Source organism: Anser cygnoides, chromosome 26 (assembly GCF_040182565.1).
Source record: "Anser cygnoides isolate HZ-2024a breed goose chromosome 26, Taihu_goose_T2T_genome, whole genome shotgun sequence".
NCBI classification, from domain to species: domain Eukaryota; kingdom Metazoa; phylum Chordata; class Aves; order Anseriformes; family Anatidae; genus Anser; species Anser cygnoides.
In genome coordinates, this window is record NC_089898.1 from 1367946 (window position 1) to 1388454 (window position 20509).

Below are 20509 nucleotides of genomic sequence, written 5' to 3' on the forward strand. Positions count from 1 at the left end.
GGATGAAGACTGAGGCTCAAGTTGATGAGTTACCTCCAGATACCCACGGCGTGGACCTTTGCTGGTACAATCCAGACAATTCTAACAGACTCCCTCCTCTTCTCACTCATGCAGTAGTTTCTCATCAGTTTTCTCCCGGTTTCTTGCATTTACTCCAGTGACTGAATCTTTAGCTGCATCACGGTCTCCTGACATTCACTATGTGTGATTATTTTAGTCTGCTCTTTGTTTCTAGTTTTCCTTTCTTTCCTTGCTTTTAAAATAGCAAAACCAAAGCAACCCCAACCAACCTGTTTTGGTTTTGCTGTTACTTATCAGAAGGATGTCCTTGCTGATGCCTGTGTACTGTATTATCCCAGCTCTCTCACCGGACAAAGGTTGCTGGCTAAACTTGTGGATTTTGCAAATGTTGGCCAATTCCAGATTGCTGCCAGATTCATAATGCAATATTATTTCTTCATGTTGTTTTTCAATATATTTCTCCTCTCCCTTCCCCTCCCCTTCCACTTGCCTTTCTTTCCCCATCTCTTTCAAAGAAGAGAGGTCTATCATCTTGTCTGTCTGGATATCGCCAAACATTGCACCTAGCTTTGCATGTAGAAACAGCAAATTAACTGTGTGATGCTATTGCTCTAATCTTTGTCTTTCCTCACCCATCTTTGGAGACACTATTTGTGTCTGACCCAGAGCTGCATGTGTAAATTAGACTGTAAACTCTTCAGCTCTGGGAGCAGGGCTTTTTTTTTTTTTTTTTTTTAATCTGCTCTGTAAAATACCTCAGAAAATTTCTGGTGCTGTTATGAATAATAATGAGGATAATAAGTCAGTTTCCCTTATTTGTGGTTTAAAAAGATCCTGAAAGTATTGGGAAGGGTGGGGGGAATCACTAACTTCCTCATGCAACGTGCCCATCGGCAGCAGGAGCATTCACTTGGCTTGTCAAGCAGTTAAGGCAGGGCACTGTCTTTTTCCATTCGTTTCCCACCTCCTCCATTTCTGTGGCATCAACACGGCTAGATTGCCTCTCTATATGTCTTCACAGGTAACACCCCCTCCCTTTTTATTTTATTAATGTCGAAAGACATTTTCAACCCTGCAGGGGACAGACAGCATTACCGTCTGGTCTCATGTTGAGTTATTAATTTAGCCAAAAATTTCAATTTCAGATAGCCTGAGGTTAGTCTTCTGCATTGGCAGCCCCTCGTCATTCCAGAAGTGTCCCTAGTAATAACCTTTGCCTGCCTCATTACCTTTCTGCATGCATAATAGCACCATGTACAGTAGGATTAAAATAAGCATGGATAAAAATGGTGCACAGTTGTCTAGGATATTTTATAATGGTTCACTCACCTGTTCAGAAAAATGACAGTCTGTTCTGCATGTTACTTATTCTTTAAGGAGTATCAGGGAAAAAATGCACTTTTAAAAGACCATCGTCCATTTCTGTACACATCTGTAATCTCTGTAAACTGTATTGCAGGGTTTTAATGAGGCTGATATTTGCAAAGATCTTTTTCCAAGTGTATTAGATGGCAGAGAGTTTTAAACAGGGAAAGTAATTAGTGAAGGACAAAACGCAAGGAAAAAAACAGCACCTTTTTCTAAGTCAAATTTTAATTGAATTTGTATGCAGCAAAACTGTTAAGTTCTCCTTCCCCATAAATATTAAGTACAGAGGTTTGACGACTCTATTATGGCCCCATAAATTAGTTTGATCATAACACATTCTTTAAACAACTGTTGCTTCCTAGAAAAGTTTGTAAATCAAGCCTAAGCTTAATGTACTTTTCTTCCTTTGAATTTTAATGTTATTGATGTTTTCATAAAGCCAGCATCTCTGCTGCTTGCTTCCTACTCAGTTCCAGTTCCCTGAATGTTTATATATATGAACTAGGGATGAAGAAATTGAGGATCCTGCTTTCAGAAGTGCTCGTCACCCCAAATGGGATGACATTTCTCAAAAAACCTCAGCTTCTAATTAGCACCTTTAAAAAGTCAGAGTTTTTCAAAAGCTGTATGGGTCTCAGCAACTCACAAGTGATGGTAATTGTTCGTATATTTTTCAGTGATGAGTCTCAGTGGGGAAGACCAGGATGCTGTGCTTTTGCAAGGGATGTAATACGCACCTCATGGGGTGCTAGCGAATGCTGTGCTGTTATATGGGGGGGAAGTGAGTGTGGTTTCAAGGTGTGTTTGTATCTTCCTAATTGTGAGTTGTTTCATGATCCACAAATGTAATTTCAACAACATAATAGGATAAAATAAAGGGAGTTACAGCAGTTTGTGTGGGGAAGGGAATGGTGGGGGAAAACTGTAAAATGTTTTTTGTTTTCACTGTGTTCTAATGGAGTGTGACCACTGTGAGTGCATCAAAGAGTAAATAGAAAAGAGTGGGCATTTGCAGTTCTTGAAAGTTTTCTTTGGGGGAAAAGGTAAAATGAAAGCAGAGCTGGTTAGGAAAGATAATGCCTGACTGGTCAAGGAAATACCGATAACAGGAGGAGGGGAGTAATGGTATGATTGTGAGAATGAAAATGCTGTGTTTCCTAGTGGGCTTCTATTTCTAGGATGTCTCTATTAGCATTAGGAAAATATAGAATTATGTATAAAACACAAGGAAAGACAGTGCAAGGAGACTGTGGCTATTCCAAGTACCGTAGGTTTGACAATCTACACCACCCTTCAAATCACACTGCAGTGCTCGCTGACACTGTAATTATACTTAGCATTTTTACAGCCTTTGCAGCCTCTTATTAATCATGGGACTGCACCAGAGGTAGCTGAGTTATTAACCATGAGCTGCAGGTCCCACAGTCAGCCAGTAACAAACCCAGAACAAGCAATCAGCAATTCCTGCATCAGGCAGGGATTTTAGTGTGGTTTAGTGGCTTTGCTATTAACCCTGTGTTTTTGTTCTTAGATCACTCTTTAATTTGGTAGGGGACTGCAGCTGAGCTACTTTCTGTGCAGTCACTGCTCCGCCTTTCTGCTGGGCCCTTTCACAACAGCAGCAGTGGGAATTGTGCCACAATCTTCCACAGTGCCATCCCCAAATGGCTTTAATCTGGGCTGCACCACACGTTACTGTTCTGTTTTGGTTTTGACCTAAAAGGAAAAGCAACACAGCCTTCAAAACTTTGCAAGAGCAGGAGAAAATCAGTAGAGATTAGAGGCTGGGGGACTCAGTAAGCTTCTGTTGCTTCTTGCGTTACAAGAACATCAGTGGCTTTAGTCACCGTCTCCCTCCCCAAATGCCATTTTCCTCTTAGTGCTCCACCAGTTAAATTCTTCCTTAAATATAGAGTAAATATAAAGAATTTGGATATGTATTTTCTCATTTGCCTGCCTGCTGCTGCTGTGGCGTTAGGCAGTACATCGCTACAAGGTAGGATCCCATGCTGCCCTGTGTTGGGCAAGCAGTGTGCTGCTGGGATCGTGTGAAGTTCTTTTGAGGACTATACCAGATACTGACTCGTTTGATTTTTCTCCCACATCTTCCATCCCTCCTTTTTAGTATTGCTTACAGTTGATGGCCAGTTTCTTTTTGTAGAAGCAGCTAAAGTACCTGTTGGAGAGCATTCCCTCTGTGTATAGGTCCAGTCCTGCAAGCCCGTGACCTCTTCTGAAGCATGATTACCTGGAAGGTGTTTTTTAATGTAAAAGTATTTTTGTGTTATATTTTGGGAGCTGTCTAGACCTCGCATGAAGCTTTTGTAAGTCACCTTCTGATTAGTAAGAATTTAGAGAGAAATTAGCCTTTAATAGTTTGTTACAGTACTTCATGTGTATTACATTAGAGCAGCTTATTACCAGTCGTTGCAGAACTGTTGGCCTATTGTAGGAATGCGCATATCCATAAAAATGGGATGTCATAAGCCCAGGTTTGGGCCTCTGCATAAGGCATTAACTTTTACATTTGAAACTCTAAACTAGCTGCAAAGACTCAGCTTCCTTAATACTGTAGAGTTTGGTTCTAGCTCTCGAAATCACCAGAGGCAGCTTGGTGGCATAGGGAATAATGGCTTTAACACTGCTGAAGATATTTACTTCTGCTGTTTTGATGGTGGAGGTGCTCCCAGTCCTGCTGCTTTCACTGGGCTGCTGGAAAGTGTTGAATAATCAAATAGGTCATATCTGCTCAACTCCTCTAATTTATTGTCCCACTGAATCCAGATTTTCTGAATGTTAATGAAAAAAAATACCTATCACGCCAGCTCTTGCCATTCTATTTTATGACCTTATTAAATCTTACACTTTCTTATCATGCAGTGACAATTACTGGAGTATAGGACAGAACTCCTTCTCTGCATCAATTGTGGCATGTACACTTTCTCCTGTCACCAGTACAGGCTGAGTGATTTAGACCAAATGAGCAGTCCTGAGAGATATTTTTACACTCCTGACAGGATTATATAACAAGAGAAAGGCCATTAACAAATACAAAGGAATAAGCAGAAGGGAGAAGGCAGGTGAAGAATGGGGAAGTAAATCTTCAGATCTGTCACTTCATAATAAAATAACCTTCATGTTAAGATTTAATGAGCTGGTTATCCCACTAAAGAGGGATGAAAATACTGTCATCCTGCTTATCCCAAGGATTTTTGGCACAGCACACATCTGCTTAGTAAGGCAAGACTAGGGCTGTGTGTGTGTACACGTACACATACATACCCAGTGTACCGTCTTGTTCCTTATTAGTGTGATGTTTCTGCCTCTAAAATCAACCCCATACTGAAATGTTGTGTCTGCAGGCAAAACAAAACTTATGCTCTCCTTACAGTGGTACAGCGGACTAGAAAACTTTAGTAAATGGCAAAGTTTTGTTTTTATATACTCCCAGAAAGCCAGTGTTATTTTTTTTAATAAGAATTTCTTAGCTGTTGCGTATATTTCTGTAGTTACTCTTCAGCTACCGTTCTCATTAATTCTCTAGAAAAATCATCCTCGTAGCAGGCATGATTAAGAACCAAGAGCCCTCATTCACAAGGAAGTTTTCTTTACTACTAGATGATTCAAAACAAAGCACTTTAATATTTCTGATACAGGGAACTGACCTTTGTAAAGGGCCTGCTTTGAAAGTCACTCTGAGCGCTGAACTCACCAGCCAGCAGATCGTTTCTTCTGAGGGGAAGCAAAACGGGGGGCTTCACTTCCCCAGGAGACAGCTCTCCTGCATTTCTGGACAGCGGTGCTTCCAAGTGCATTAGGTTCCTGAAGGTTTTAATTAAAATGGGTAAAAGTCTGTGGTAATATTTTCTTTCCCTCCTATTGAGGGAAGAAATGTAGCATTACAGATACTTCAACCCTGGGAGACGGTAGGATGTCAAACTGCTGGGTGTCAAACACTGGTAATCTCTGCAAAATACAGCAACACATCAGTAATTGGGCTTGGTTAGGTTTCTTTTTTCCACTAACAAAGCTTTCTGTAGGACTTGAGGCGTTGACCACTACTTGAGGTTTGAATCTGATAGTGGCTGCGGTTATTTATTAAATAAAGCTGACAGGAAAAAAAGAACAAACAAAAACAAAATTTGGGAAGATAGCCTTGAAGCTGCGGTAAATATTGGAGGGAATGCTAACGACATAAAGTCAAACAAATATCTCACAAGTGAAAGAAGAAAAATACCACAAAAAGGCACAAACCTGCTTAGCAGAGCACAGATTGGGATTTATTCAGTTTGGTTTAAATTAGTCCGTGGTGTTTGTCACCAGCAGTAGTTCTCTGCATTGCTGCCTCCTGTCGCAACAGAAGGGTTTGAGGATTTGAGTAAGCAAGCAAATGGCCTTAAAACAAAAACACATGCAGGGAGAGAATCCATTTCTCTCCTTATCTGCTCTCTATCCACCAACTAAAGCCACCCTCCTCCCATGTATTCCGTCTTAGCTTCGCTCCCAGCTGCTGGGAACATCCTGTACCCAAACCCTCCGGTCTGTGACAGGGCCTTGGGGAAATGGGCTGTCACCAAACGGTCGGTGACCTGGGCAAGGGACCAGCCGTGACTGCAGCTGTGAAAGCGGCTCAGCGCTTCATTATTCCTCACGGAGTCTGTAATTATTCCTTCTCAGTCCTGTGAAGGTAGGACTGAGAAGGAGACAACTGTATGCAGCGCGTGTTGAGCTGAAGCACGCTGCCGCTCTTCAGCTGAGCTCCCATTCGTTCCATGACCATATGCTTAATTTACCAGATATTTTTTCTCAAACAGCCTTTAGTCTGTAGGAGGATGGTAAAAGTTACAGGAAATGATGTACTTTTTGCAACGACATTAAACTTCCTAATGCTACAATAATGCAGCTGTGGGTGAATTTTTGGGACCGAACAATTACTTTTCTGACTTTCAAGGTCTTATTTAAGTGGTGACAGTTATTCAGTCATTACTGGTATGTTTAGGTTTGAAGTAGGAAAAAAGCCTTTTGAAGTGATACTTTGTTAAATGCAATCCTTCAGAGCTGTTTGAAATTGAGTGCACGTTTTACCTAATAATTCCTGACATACTTGCCAGTAGGCGAGTTCTGGTCCTTCCCTTGCGTCAAAAATATCACTGTAGGCTTTTGTTCTCGGAATGGCTCCCTTCCCCTGACTTCCACAACTCTGTCAGTGGCAGAAACACGGGCACGTGGCTGGTAAAACAGCATTGCCTCCCCCTCCGTGTGGCTGGCACTCTTCTGCAGAAGGGAGTAGCTTTTTATTTATTTATTTTATTTGTAAATGACTGAATGCAGTGAAGGAGGAAAGCAGGGTGACAGCCCACTTTGCGAGCTTGGAGAAGCGGTTCTTAAAAGCCAAGGTTTTAGACCAAGCAATAGTTTTGAACAGGTTCTGTGACCTTCTTTAGACTGGCGTTTTTAAGTAGTTTTAGAACAAGGAGACTTTTGTAGCTACATTGGGTGAAAATTCCTTTTTCTGTCTTTGCCTTCCCCTTCTGAGCTTGAGAGCTACACGTTTTTGACCAAATGTCCTCACAGAACATCTCTCCACAGTGCACTACAAAACTCAGTCAGGCTTTTTGATTTTGGAGGCCAAAAGAGATTTACAGAATAGACGGGCGCCTTGCTGTATTAAGTAGCAGTTGTTAGTTGTTTGCATTGTGGTTTAGATATCCAGCTGCTTTTGGTTTTAGGTTTTATCTTCCAACAGTGTCAGCTTGCTTTCACAAGCTTCAGAGACCCGACAATACTTTTTATACTTGAGTTTGTGAGCCGACATTCTGCTTGTGTTCCAACCAGGTAGCTACGAACGGCCCGTTTTAATAAGCCTTAGTCCTACAAAAATCCCTAAGTATGTACAATGTGAGGGGGAATTGGAGTAATTATAATTTTAATTGCATCAGTAAAGATTGCTTCCTGACTCTGGCAGGGAGAAGATAGTAATTTTAATGCTAGGTTAGCTAGCTGACTGTTCAAAAGAAAATGAATTAGTTTCAATGTGATAACAGATTTACCCGGTAACATTGAGGTTCTTTGCTAATCTCAGACTGTCTGGGAAGGACAGAGAAGCATTTGCAGTGTCCTAAGAAGTCATTTGCAGAAACGTGAAAAAGCGTGTGTGTGTGTATATATATATATATATATATATATATATATATTTTAAAGATGATTAAGGACTCTTTCAGATTCAAAGCTCCCTTGGGCATTCTACTGTAGCACTTGCCCTGAGGCACCTTCAGACAAGATGGATAAAACAAGAGGAGGAGAAAGTGAGCAGAAAGAAGCTTGTCCAGTGGCTGTGCAGTTAGGAACAGAACCCGTGCTGGAATACCAGTAGTCTCCCAGTCACTTTGGTAATGGTTACGTTTTAGGCATGCTTTGCAGTACTATAAGGGTAATAGGTAAATAAGTTGTGGCGTAGTTTGCCTGTTTCTTTTTCGGGTGTAAGGAAGGCAGCAGTTGTTTTAACTTCACCAGGCCATCTTCTGAATTCCCCAGCGCTCGTGCTTCATGTCTCTATTGACAAGCTGCGGCACGGGGCTGTGTACTGGGAAGCAATGTGAAGCACAAGTGGTGCAAACTGCATTCCAGTTATTAGGGTGTTTACACTGGTGTCATGTCACAAGACATGTGGTGAGGAATTTAATAAATTAATATTTTTTATTGAGGTGTACTACTTATGCCTGTTTGGCTAGAAAGAGGTGGTCCTTTAATACACAGTCATCAGGCTAGTACCAAAAGAAACCAATTTAATTTGTCCTAAAAAGAATACAGAATTATCACCAAGAGCACAGGAATCATATGTTGTTATGGCAATTTTATAATCAGTGAAAAAAAAAATCATTTTATTGATGCAAAATGCCCATGTATATTTGGGTATTGCCTCCATTTCTGATGTGACTGCAGTCTGTCTTTATGAGTAGGTAGATTAGGATTTAAGATGATGTGATTTAATGTCTGGCACTCAAGTTTCTTTTGTAAAATGTAGGGACAATGCTTTGGGAACAATTGGCAGTTGATCCTTTGTTTCTTGTACCTCCTTCCCCATTTCTTTTCGGACAAAGTACCTCACACATCATATGTTACTCTGTTAAATAACCCAGGGCCATCTTTTCATGGATTTTTTTAACAGTGAGTATCGGAGTATCTTCAGCTCCATCAAATCAAGTATATGTCTGCTATTGACCCTGTGGGTGCTAGCCTAAGTAAATTTTCAACCTCAACAGAAAATGAAGATATGAGACGCAGAGCTTCTACTATACTCAAAGAGCCATACTTTCAAGGCACAATAGGCACTGTATTTAATTGTGAACAAGGGGTACTTAGAGAGCTCTCTTGGGGAAAAAAAAAAAAGACACCTTTTTATTTATGAGCTGAAATAGGAAAAGACTTTGGATGCTGTGAGCTCTCTTAAGTAAGTACGTGAGTGCAGGGCATTAGATGTGGATGAGGGAGCTAGACGTGTAAGGAATGTCGCATGTAAATAATGAGAATGCCACCCTGCTCGATCTGTGTTTCAAAATAATCTGATAGCAGCCTCTACTTGCAGTAAAATTTCTAAGTAGCTGTTCATTAAATCACAATACAATGCTTCTCATAATAACATACATTATTTCTCTGCAAACATAATTAATCCTGAGTAATTTTACAATGACTGTCAAAGGCAGTTAACACGTGATAGTCCTATTTGTTATAAACGATGGCCATTACGTTATATGGTGTAGGATGTCATGGGTGATAACAATCTAAATGCATGTAATGAAATGTTTGAAGGGTATCTTGATTCATAACAGCTTGTTCTAGCATCCTATGCTAAGTATGTATTAATGATACCTTTTATAACACCTCACTTAAGGTTAGTGCTATATCCAGATTCTTTTTTTGTCAGGCTAATGGATTTGTAGATGATGCTTAATTGCATGTATTAAGGTGACAGCCATACCTGGAGTGTAGATCAAAGCTATCCAGAAAAGGGCTACATAACCATACCTCGCAGAAAGCTGAAGGTTTTGTCTCTCCTTTTCCACTTAGTTTATATAAACATACCATCTGGCTAGGATGTCTAGGATACGGATTTTAAGGCATTCCTGAGACAGTGAAGTTAGGCTGGCAGTAGCTAAACTACTAAAACTATTAAAAACAAAACAAAACAAAACTGAAACAGGGCCATAGTGGCATAATCCAAGGGCCCAGCACTGTTAGGATCTGGTGCCTATGCTGGTGATAAGCGGATGTCTGTGCCTACGAAGAGGATAAACACAGATGATGCCTGTATTTACTTGCCCCCTTCCTTGTCAGGTTGCAGAGTGCAGGTAATAGTTACCTGGTGAGCAGAGGCTTGCTGACTGCAGGACTGGGCGCTCTGCTTGCTGACAAGGTATTTCCAGTCTTTTAAACAGGGATCTAAGATTATCAGCTCATCTGTATAGAGAGGCTTAATCAAGGCAATGAGTTATCATCTGGTGCGTCTCAGTAAAGGGTGTTACAGATCGAAAGATTACATTTACATGGGAAATGGAAGAGAATTCATATTGTTTGCAGTGATACAGGATTCAAGGCACAGCCATTTGTTGAATGTAGCAAAGGAGCTATCTGTCTTTTAGAGGAAATCGTCAGCATACGCAGAGGTTTTGCATCTTACATCTTGCACAAAGCAGAAGAACATATGTTGCTTTTGCAGTGCCAAGGACAAAGACATCCTTGTCCTGGATTAGAGCTTGTACATATATGCAGACAAATAAACAAGGCAAGGCACTTTAGTGAAATAGTATAAAAGCAAGATGATATTCTTGAATTGGTTCGCTGTTGTCACTAAAGGGTAAACTTCAGTTTTGGTCCCATTTCTGTAGACTTGCAGTTTTTCTAGAAAATGGTGCCCAGTACACAGTTTTCCAGCACAAACTCCCATACAAGGCTCACTATAAAACCAGTGAAGCATTCCAAAGCACTCATATCTGAACATCTTGTTTTATCACAGAAATTAACGTGCCACTCAGACAGTAATCTGAGATGTCAGTAAAAGACTCTTTATTCATAAATAACTGATATGCAGTAATTTATGTCTGTACATTTATCTTCAAAAGGCTATAGCCATACAATTTTTGCAAACTCTACATAAAACATCCAAACTGTCCATTATTACATTTTCAGTACAATATAACACAGCTGTTTGGCATTACCAAATATATATATGTATATATATTTATATATGTACATATGCTGAAAAAAGAAGCCAGTGCAGCCTTTTCCAAGGAGTCTTTCCCAAGTATTTTACTGTACAACATTCAGAATTTACATCGATAGAACAAGGCACAGAAAGTGTGGTATGAAGCCAAGGCCATGCTTTTTTCATTTAATGTTCTTCTATCTCTCCTTCTTACTCCTTCAGCTTCATACTATAGAAAGCAATCAAACCTCTGCTCTTTTTTCAGTTCTAAACATACTTAAACCATGGGGAGAAGCGGGGGGAGGGAAGAAAGCGCAGTTGACTGAGCAAAAGTCAACGTTTCAGAACCTGTTCACTGTATAAATAGGGGAGCAGAAGAGAAAATACGTCTCACTATACAGGAATAGTGGTTTTAATATTTATTTTGTGTGTGTGTGTGGTTTTAGTATTTATTTATTGTGTGTGTGTGTTTAGGTTGAGGTTCCTCTCTCCCCATTTTGTCAAAAGGCTGGTCAAAAGTTTTGGAAGTTGGAAATGCAATGGAAATTTTCAGTTAGGTAGCGCTAGCCATGAAAAACACTGATTTAAGTCTCGGCAGACTGACCAGCATTCATTTTTACTTCATTCGAATTAAAAAAGGTGTGCATTTAAAGATTTTGTACCCATTTATAAACTGAGATCAGGGTTGGAGTGGGAATGAATTTGATTAAGAGGTGGGAGGAGGTGACTGCATTTCCCAATTCACAAGTTATGTGGTGTCGGTTTATTATTCCCAAATATATACCAGGAGTACGTATATGCCACCTCCCCAGTGAGGCACCTGTGTACTGCTTACTGATGCATTAGGAAACCGTGAGATTCTGCGATGGTACCTGCTTTTTAGACTGAAAGTGGAAAGAATGCACGTAAAAATATCCCTCCCCTTCCAACTTCACTGCACAAATGGGGGAAAACTGAAAGCACTGTTTGAAAAGATGCCATCATCATTACGTTAATATTCCAAACTTCAGTAAGGGAAATACCAGGTCTTACAATTTTAAACTGAAAAAACAAAGCTTCAGCCAGTTCTAAGTGAGGATTTGTTAGGAAACATTCTTGTTCTCTGTAGCAAATACACTTGCTGTTAGATCCATGTCTTCCCCCTCCTGCTGTATCAGAAAAAACTTACACCAGGCTTGGTGCGCAGCACCCTGAACTTCCTATTCTGCTACACTTTTCCTTTTGGGATTAGACAATAAGATTTATATACAGAGACCAGGTAACACAGGGGGTTGACATCTTCTTAAATCTGCAGAAGTACATTCTCAACCAAGGTTATCACACCAGGGGCAGACAAACTAAGTAGCTGCTGACAAAACCACAGTTCTACAGTAGGTGAGTGGCTAATCTCATTAGATTACAGTACACTACATTACAGATCAGGGATGGGTCATCTAATCTCCCTATCCCTTAACTAAATTTTCACAAGTGACTTCAGCTCTAGTTACCCTGTGACAGCAAGGCAAGAAGGCTACCCATTGAATCCTGGCTCACCTGGATTCCCTTGTAAAGCACAAACCAGTTATTCAATACAACTGAACAGCTTATTTAAATGCAGCTTTTGCAATAGCTTGAAAATTACAATACACCCCTACCCACCCAAGCCCCAGACAAGAAACAGTAGTAAAGTCTGTACTATTCACCTCTAATACAAAAAATATAGTGGCAAATTCCTAGACATTTATTTCATTTTTGGACAGAACAGTGAACAAGAATACTGATAGGTTTTTCTTGTGGCAATGAGTAGAACATCAGTTCTGTTTTCTGCATTGCGGGCACTGTTACTATCAAATGCTTCTCTAAGTGATTCTTTAATCTTAGAGCGGTTTATTTATTTTTGTCCATGTTGGAAAGGAGATTTTTGCTACTGTTTGTTAGTGTTGGTAATGAGAGAGAAAAGCTAGACTGTGCGTTATTAGAAAATGATTCATGATCTTTCGCCAGTGGATTGAGGTTTTTTGTTGTTGTTGCTGTGGGTGTTGTGTGCTATATACCTGCTGGTTAAGTTACTGTATTTATCCAGGAAACCTTTAGGTTCTAGGTAATTTTTAACTAGACAATCATTACCTATGCAGGAGAGGATATATGTGCCATTTTACATGCTGCTGCAGAAAAAACACCAGCCTCTCCTGAAGCAGGAATCGTGTCAAGGGAGTAATTTTACCAAGCATATATCACAAACGAACATCCCATAGAAAACACTCTTCAGCAGGTTTAACATGCAAAAGGTTCTCAGTGAATAATGTTAACCACCTCTACTACTGTGTAAAAAGTGTGAGAACGTCCTAGGTATAATCCAACTCAGTAGAACAAAGGCTAGAAAGACAAATCTTCAGATCATTCACAGTTGTTAAGGACTTAGATATAATTTCCTGTTTTCATTTAGTTAATTACCATCCAAGACTTAACGCAGTCCTTTGCTTAAAAGTAACTCTATGTTTTACAGGCTGAAACAGACTGAAAAAAAAAATTCAAATCATGACGGGAAGTCCCCCAACAGTTTCTCACTTGTTCCAGTTTCACTGTATACCTAAGCTACATTTTTTTCTAGTGGAAGATAATAGCTGGAATCAATCAGTTACTGAATGTTTTAAAACTCTCTAACAGCGATGTCTTTCAACTGAAAAAAAAAAAAAAAAAAAACACAAAACAGAACCGAGCTCTAGTATGAGGCCCACATGGTCCTACGAAGAGATCCCTGTTCTAGCCATTTAGGCTGAATTAGCTTCTCTCTTAACATGCTGAAAACAAGCTGTGCACAGGCCCATGGAGGAGGAGACCAGCTGCTGCCAGAGATAAAAATATTAACAAAAATAGTTCTTAGTATTTTAAGAGAATTGTGTTGGTATCTTTCCATCTATTACAAGAAGTCCAATAACATTTTTGTAGGAGTACATCGTGGCTTTATGGGACTTGCGCTGGTAAATGAGGTTAGAATTTAAATCTACAGAGCAGCGTTTTTTTCTTTGTGGCTTAAAGGATTTTAATGTAAACTAGTAAGACTGCAAAAGCAATGTTGTAAAAACTGTAAATTAGCTTTACGATGCTGCAGTCTGGCAAAGCTGTGAAGTGCACCATTTTAGTGACAAAATTGTAAGTCATTTAAAAAATGTAACTATTAGTCTTAAATGACTCACAGTACAGAAGTATCTGGAAGTGCTTAGGAAGATGAAAAAATACTAGAGCAGATTCTTTGGTGATGTAAAATCAACATGGCTATTTCACTGCATCAGGCTCAGGGCAGCTAGATGGAATCTGAAGTGTATAACATTGCATTTCTCTTTCTTTTACTTTTTGGTTTGTGAAAGACACTTTTGAAAAGTTATTTTTCAAAAGCCATCGTTTAGAAAATAGAGGAAAAGAATTGAGTTTGAATTTCTGGCCTCTAATCCTACTTCAGATGCGCCTTTACATCTGGGTTTTGGATCAAATCACATGCATACACACACACATACAGATTTCCAAAAACAATCTTTGTAACATAGTTGTTAAAAATATGCTCTTAGAATTTTAAGATTGCTAATCCTTTCCAACATATCTATTTGTACAGCATTTGCATACAAATTCTAAATTATCATTCTGCGAGAATACTGTATTGCAAAGCATCCTTAGAGTAGACTGTGGGGGAAAAAGCTGACAGAATTTATCGGCTGCTTTTTACTGTGAAAAAGCAAAAGAAAACAACATTTAACATCTTTTACTTATAGTGTTTTTCTATTTGTTGTTAATGGTAGCAAAATCCATTTGCAGCTCATTTATATGGTAGCAGAAATATTCCCCCCCATGTTATAATTTCTCTATCTCTAAAACTGGGACAGTGCATGAAAAGGGGAGGAGAAGCGGCACAAGCCTCTATAATTAAAAGTGCTAAGTGTTATTAATATCATCCCATGATGCTAACATAAAACAACAGAAAGGGAGCATCTGAAAACAGGCATATCTGTACCAGATACAGACGGTAATCAACAGATGCAAATTTCCCAGGAGTAGGAGAAAAGGGAAGAGAAAAAGACTGAGCCTATCTTTCCACCTCAAGTCTAAGTTATTGTCTGATTACTGCTTACTATGACCATCGTTATCACGGAGAACAAGTAATTTCTTCTTTACAGAAGATTTTATGATTTGACATTCTCTGTCACCTCTCAGTCTTATCTTAAAGCTACGCGGTTTTTCCTCACAGTTTTATTTTCTGGATGTTCAGGCAGCTGAATCCACTCTGATGATGTATTAGCTTGAGTCATTTGCACAGTAAAGTCAGTTACTGTGTTCTCAGGAGTCCCACACTCCCTCACAGGCATTTCTCGCGGCTTTATGCTATAGCAAGATCTTCATCCTCTGTGATTGATACTGAATGTGGGAACAGTGAGAAATGGAGGAAATGAAAGAATTGAGTGATTTAGCCTGCATTCTTGTTGAATAGCAGACAGGTCATTGGTCACTCCATCTCCAAAAAGATACATAACTAGAGATGATACAGAGAATAACAAGGATGTTCAGGGAAACAGAATAGACCAGGATTTTTCAGCCTAGAAAAGAGAGTGAGGGGAAATGAAGTCTGTAAGATAATGAATAATGTGGACAAGGTGATTTGGTAACAGTTATTCAGTATTCCTTATTACACGGAACTAGGGAGGCCCAGTGCAAGTGCTAGGCAGCAAGTGTTAAACAAAGGAAAGGCCATTAAAAAAAAAAAAAAGGCAAAACAGGATTGTGGCACTTGTGGCTAAATGGATGTTTTGTCTGATGTACTATGGCAGTTCTTAGAAGACTCAGGTGTACATCTCAATAAACTCACATTAGCAGCGTAGGCCAGCAGTCTAGTTACTGCTTCGAATTCCTTTCTAGTGGGATAAAGGTACGAAAGTATTATGTAAATATATGTAAGTATTATAAATTAAAATCTTACCTCAGGCCCCAAACTGAAAAGCTACTTTTCTGGCATTGTAAGAAACTTCAACATCAATTCCTTTTCAGTACATTAACTCAGACACTAGACTTTGTTGGCTCTGACTTGGATTTTGTTGTACAGCCCAGATCCCTCCCGTCTTTGGGGGTCTGGCCACCTTCTGGTTCCTCTCCCTCAGCCGTACTCAGCAGTCAGCAGCAGCGCTGGGGGTCACTGTACAGAGAGGATTTTCAAATCTACCCAAGTCTTGACTGTAAACACTATGCATTTCCTGAGAAAGAGGCTTTAGGTCTAAGCTCCATCTAGCAGCTCTTGTGACCCTACACGTCGTGAAACAAGAGAAGGCAACGCATACAGCTCCTCAGAACGACACGACTGTCTTATGGCCCGTGCAGGGTAGTATTAGGTCTTTGTTGTGGAGCTAACCTAAGCTAGCTTGAAAAAGCAGCAACCAAATTAAAACTGTATCTGAGAAGCTGAGAACAAATTAACTGCTGGAGAGTGACTGTAGCAGGTTTCCCAGACAACGACAGCTCACTAAAACTCCATTGCTTTTCTGTAGATGCCATTCCCTATTTTTTTTTTTATTCATGACATTTTGTCCAATGAAAAACAGGTTTCTGAGGAGGAGGAATGGAAGTCACTCGAAATATAACTCAAAACACAGACAGAACCATGTGCTGCTGAAAAAAGTGACAGCTTGCTGCCAAATAAGCTGGTATTTTTGTCTCAGTCTTAAATATGCCTGCAGCCATTATGATTTCCCATTGCAAACAGGAACTCTGATGTCAGACTGCATGAAATACTGAAGTGCAAAAAATGTTTGGGGAAGTCTACGTATTTGTAAGTCTAAGGCTATTTCAGCCTGCTGAGCTGGGAAAGCAATGAAATTTGCAATTTCAGATCAACAAGAATAAGCAAAGTCTCACATCAAGAGCTGTTGATTGCACTTTTCAGAACTGGCATCCTGGATAAAGAAATAGTTTCAGCTGATTATAGATTTGCACACTGAGTACCCACCCTGTGGCTTGTTGTGCTGGTCTCAGCCAAATATGAGGTTTACAAAAAAAAAAAAAAACACAGAATTCACATTTTCAATTTCTTGCTCTTCCATAAAGCTCCTCAGGTCTTGTTCATGTTCATGCTTTGAACTGATTGTGCTCCTGTCACCAAAGCTGATAGCCTTGGGCCAGACCGAACAAGCACCTAGGCTAATTTTCAAGAATACATGAGTGAAAATACTGGTTAAATTTGGTTTGGTACTAGTTCTACTAGGACACTCACTCACAGTGACAGCTGTTTTTTTTTTTGGTTCAGTTGAAGTAACAAATTATTTTTGTATGAGATGGATAAAAAATGAAGAGAATTCACTAGTTAAATTCTGGTTTTGGTGATAAATGCAATATGTTTTTAACTAAACCAAGCATAACATAGCCAGCTTTATATTCTGCAAAATTTGCAAACTGTACAATGAAACTGAGCCAATTTCTGGCAGTACTATGTGGGGTTTATCCTTTCTATCTGAAACTAAACCAAAATTAAAATGTACTGATTGAATTCACCTTTGCTTTTTAACTTAGTTCCACCCCCCCCCCCCCCCCAAGTGTAAACTTGCTAAAGTAGGGCTGGCAATCTCCTGAATTTCATTTGATTATTTAAATCTACCTGCAAAGAAACATTTTTGACTGAGTGAAAATTTCTCCCACGTACTCGCAAACACTAATTCCACAGAGAACGGCTTTGTTCTGTTGTCTCGTTAAGGGAATAGGCAGGAAGACTGCAGCAAAGGTATGCTCAGTGGGGAACTGATTTTTTTTTTTTTTTAAATTGTTTGAATGACACTTGATATCAATCAAATAGTTGTAAGATCTATTAATTCCTCCAATGTCTGAACACGGTAAGACCAGATTTTCAGTTGTCCTGTAGCTAAATTACAGCAAATCCAAAGTGACAACATGATGCTAGGAAATGACATTTGAAATCCGCTCTTTAAGTGTGTTAAGTTGGAAATGCAGGGCAAAGGGGACTCAAGGCCCCAAGAAGACAAACCTTTAAACCAGGATTAACCTCTAGTGGCTCTAAATATTCACTATCATATTTGCTGGTAATCACTAGGCATTATACTCTTCTTTAGCATCACTGTTTCCTTAAATACATTATGTCATAATATTTACCTTGTACGGCTCTGTATATCACTCCTTCCTGCCCCGGGCAATGATAGATGTGTAGTTTTGTTTTTGAATTTGATATATGAATCTTAAATGAGAGAGGACTGTAGCACAGGGAGAGCTTGTGTTTTCCTTATTACCGAGATGATTTTTAACAGGGCTTCTTCTGCTCCTCCAGCTGATAACTGCATTGTGGAAATGAGCGTCTGCTTCCTTAGTGTGCAGAAACCCTTATTTCCTCCCTGCCAAAGAGATTCTCTAGTGTAAAAGTCAAAGCTGGCCATCGGTTCTTGAATGGAAAAGAAGGGACTAAAGTCCGTTTTGTCTGCTGTAGTTGAAGTCAGGCTCCTCAATCTCAGTTTCTGTTATGTCTGAGATTTTGGAGTGTGTCCTTCCTATTTCTTCCAGTGCACAAGCAAGGGAGTCAAGGTCTCCATCATGTTGATGTCGGGCTTCCCAGAGGTCCAGAATGACAGCAGATGGACTGCTTTGTGTAGCAAAATAGGAGAGATTCCTGAAAGGACGGGGGGGGTGGAAGATGAAACAAAAGGATTAGGAGAACTGTACAGTGTAACACTATGAAAATGTTTACTGAAAATGGAAGTGCCCTGTGTTGTGCCTGTAGAAATATTTAAAAAAAACAACGCTACAAACAAACAAAAACCAGGAAATCTTCAGCAAGATCTAATTAGATGAGTGCAGGGAATCCTCCATAGGACACACACTGGTGCTTTTATTCTTTAAATGTTACTTGCTCAATTTAGCAGAGCTAGGATGAACACAGGATTCGTTTCTTCTGAGGTATGTAAATGCCGGCCACCACTTACCATCCTGTGTATTGATTTAGGCAACAAGTCAGTTCTGGAGAGTGTCATCATCTGGAGAGCAAGTTTAGTAAGAATTTGTCATGGAGAGAAACTGTAATTTAAGTTGATGCTTGTAAATTCCATGAAGTTAAATCATATAGTTTCATTTGTAAACTTAGATTCATTAAGGTATAGTTTTTAGAACTTCGCAGGAGTGATATTGGTAAAGAATTTGGTAAAACAAAGTGAATATCTTTAACACATTACTCTAAAACTCCTTCTATTGACTGGCTTTGGACATAATCATCCAAACAAATAAATGACCTTTATGCTCACAAGCATAAATGTTATTTATAGCATAGAATAGTATTACTCCTAACAGTAGAGCAGAATTTCCTTTGAAATATGCCCTTTCCTTAAAAAAATCTTCAAAACATTTAATTTGGTTTGGAATAGAACATAGCAGATAGAAGGCAAGACAGCAAGCTGTATGAGTTTTTGAGAGAACACGTGCCAAAATCTTCTTGAGTCTTGTACTTTACCAAGACCTCAGTCTTGTGGGTGTACCAACTGAGCTTAGAAGCTAACATCAGGTGGGATGGGACACGTGGGTTTATTCGGGGGAGAAAACAGTTCCTGTTTTCAGTAGCTAGTCATATAGATAAGAAAGTTACAATTAATCCTTGAGAGTAAGAAAGGTGATTACTATTTACACATCTTTAATACCAGCAAGCAAACAAGCAAACAAACCCCGTAACATAATAGCAGGAAATCATTCTTAGTGCATATGTAAATGTTCACCTTTCAAAATTGCCTTCCATTACCTGCTGATGCTGTTTTTTTGTGCTAACATCTGCCAGTCTTTGCCTTTGGCATTGGGTGTGTCAAATGTTGCGCAGATTCTTTGCCTGATGGAGTAGGGGATTTTGAATGCTTTTGCGCCCATCTGTGCAGGGAAGTTGCTGTCATCATGTGCAAAGAAAGTGATGCTTTCTCTTTCACTCTACACAGAATATAAAAACAAAGCAGTTAGTACAGCATCAGGCTTTGTGCCTACCTTCAGGTCTGTAGGTGGCTCTCTTTAGCACGTTAACAGAGTAACATCAAGAGTCCTACCATGTACTCCTGTTTACGAATGGGGAACTGAGACAAGATTTTTGCACAGCCTCGTCAGAAGGAGAATAACTGTGAGTGCAGACAGTTCTTTTCTGTATTCTTTCTGCTGCCTTGTTATGCAGGATCAACCTGCAGTGAGTTTAGCTACATGTACCTGTTGGTGCATCAAATCCACTTTTGGAGGAAGAAAGCATCAAATCTCAGTCTATGATTCCATCTACAGTTTGAAGCAGTGACAACAGAAAATGAGACAGCTGGGAGGATTTTTTTTTTCTGATCTGTGAAGGAACTTCTAGCACATCACAACCACCTATGTCTAAAAACATTTAAAACAGTGTCATTTTCCTTCCACAAGTTTCCTATTTTTGGGTAACAGATGAAGTCCAAGAGAGCAGTGACTGGGAGGTGAATGCCACAGAAGAATATGGCTGCCTAAATCTTTAATTGCTTAAGCCTAAAATGTAGATAAAAATCTCCCATTTGTGATTTTTTAAAAGCACCTAAGTTCTGTAAGTACCTCAGTTCTTCCACATTAAAGATCTCTATGGAATCCAGGTCCTTTTTGTAGATCCGTCCCTTTCTTTTCCTACGAAATTTTACCAGTCTTGTGTAATGGAGTCACATTTCCATGCATTATTTGTTTCAGAGCAATGCAGCATAAATATTAAATAACAATGATGCTATAGTCTCTTCATATAACATTTATGACACATCCCAAAAGTCATCCATGCAAAGTAATAGCAGTGCTGTAGATATATCACATTGTCTGACTTTAAATTAAATATGCAGAACAATAGTAGGTTTTCATACCCTGCACATGTGAGATAAGCTACTGCTACCTGGTTAGTTCAGGGAATTCTAAAGCAATGAACAATTCAAGTAT

At 39.5% G+C, this 20509-nt stretch overlaps 1 protein-coding gene and 1 long non-coding RNA gene across 15 annotated transcripts in view; one reads left to right on the plus strand and one right to left on the minus strand.

Moving 5' to 3' along the window:
* The window catches only part of LOC106044408 (uncharacterized), a 96839-nt gene that overhangs the window by 68631 nt on the left and 7699 nt on the right, over positions 1-20509 (plus strand). The gene's annotated exons all lie outside the window — the stretch shown is intronic.
* Positions 10431-20509, minus strand: part of UNC5D (unc-5 netrin receptor D) — a 220653-nt gene continuing 210574 nt past the window's right edge. For all 14 annotated transcript variants that reach the window (XM_013194413.3, XM_066983334.1, XM_066983335.1 and 11 more), the window contains 2 exons: positions 19335-19513; positions 10431-18218 (listed from right to left, as the gene is read on the minus strand). In XM_013194413.3, the coding sequence (XP_013049867.2) occupies positions 18014-18218; positions 19335-19513 (384 nt within the window). In that variant the 3' untranslated portion in view covers positions 10431-18013. The remainder of the gene's footprint in view (positions 18219-19334; positions 19514-20509) is intronic.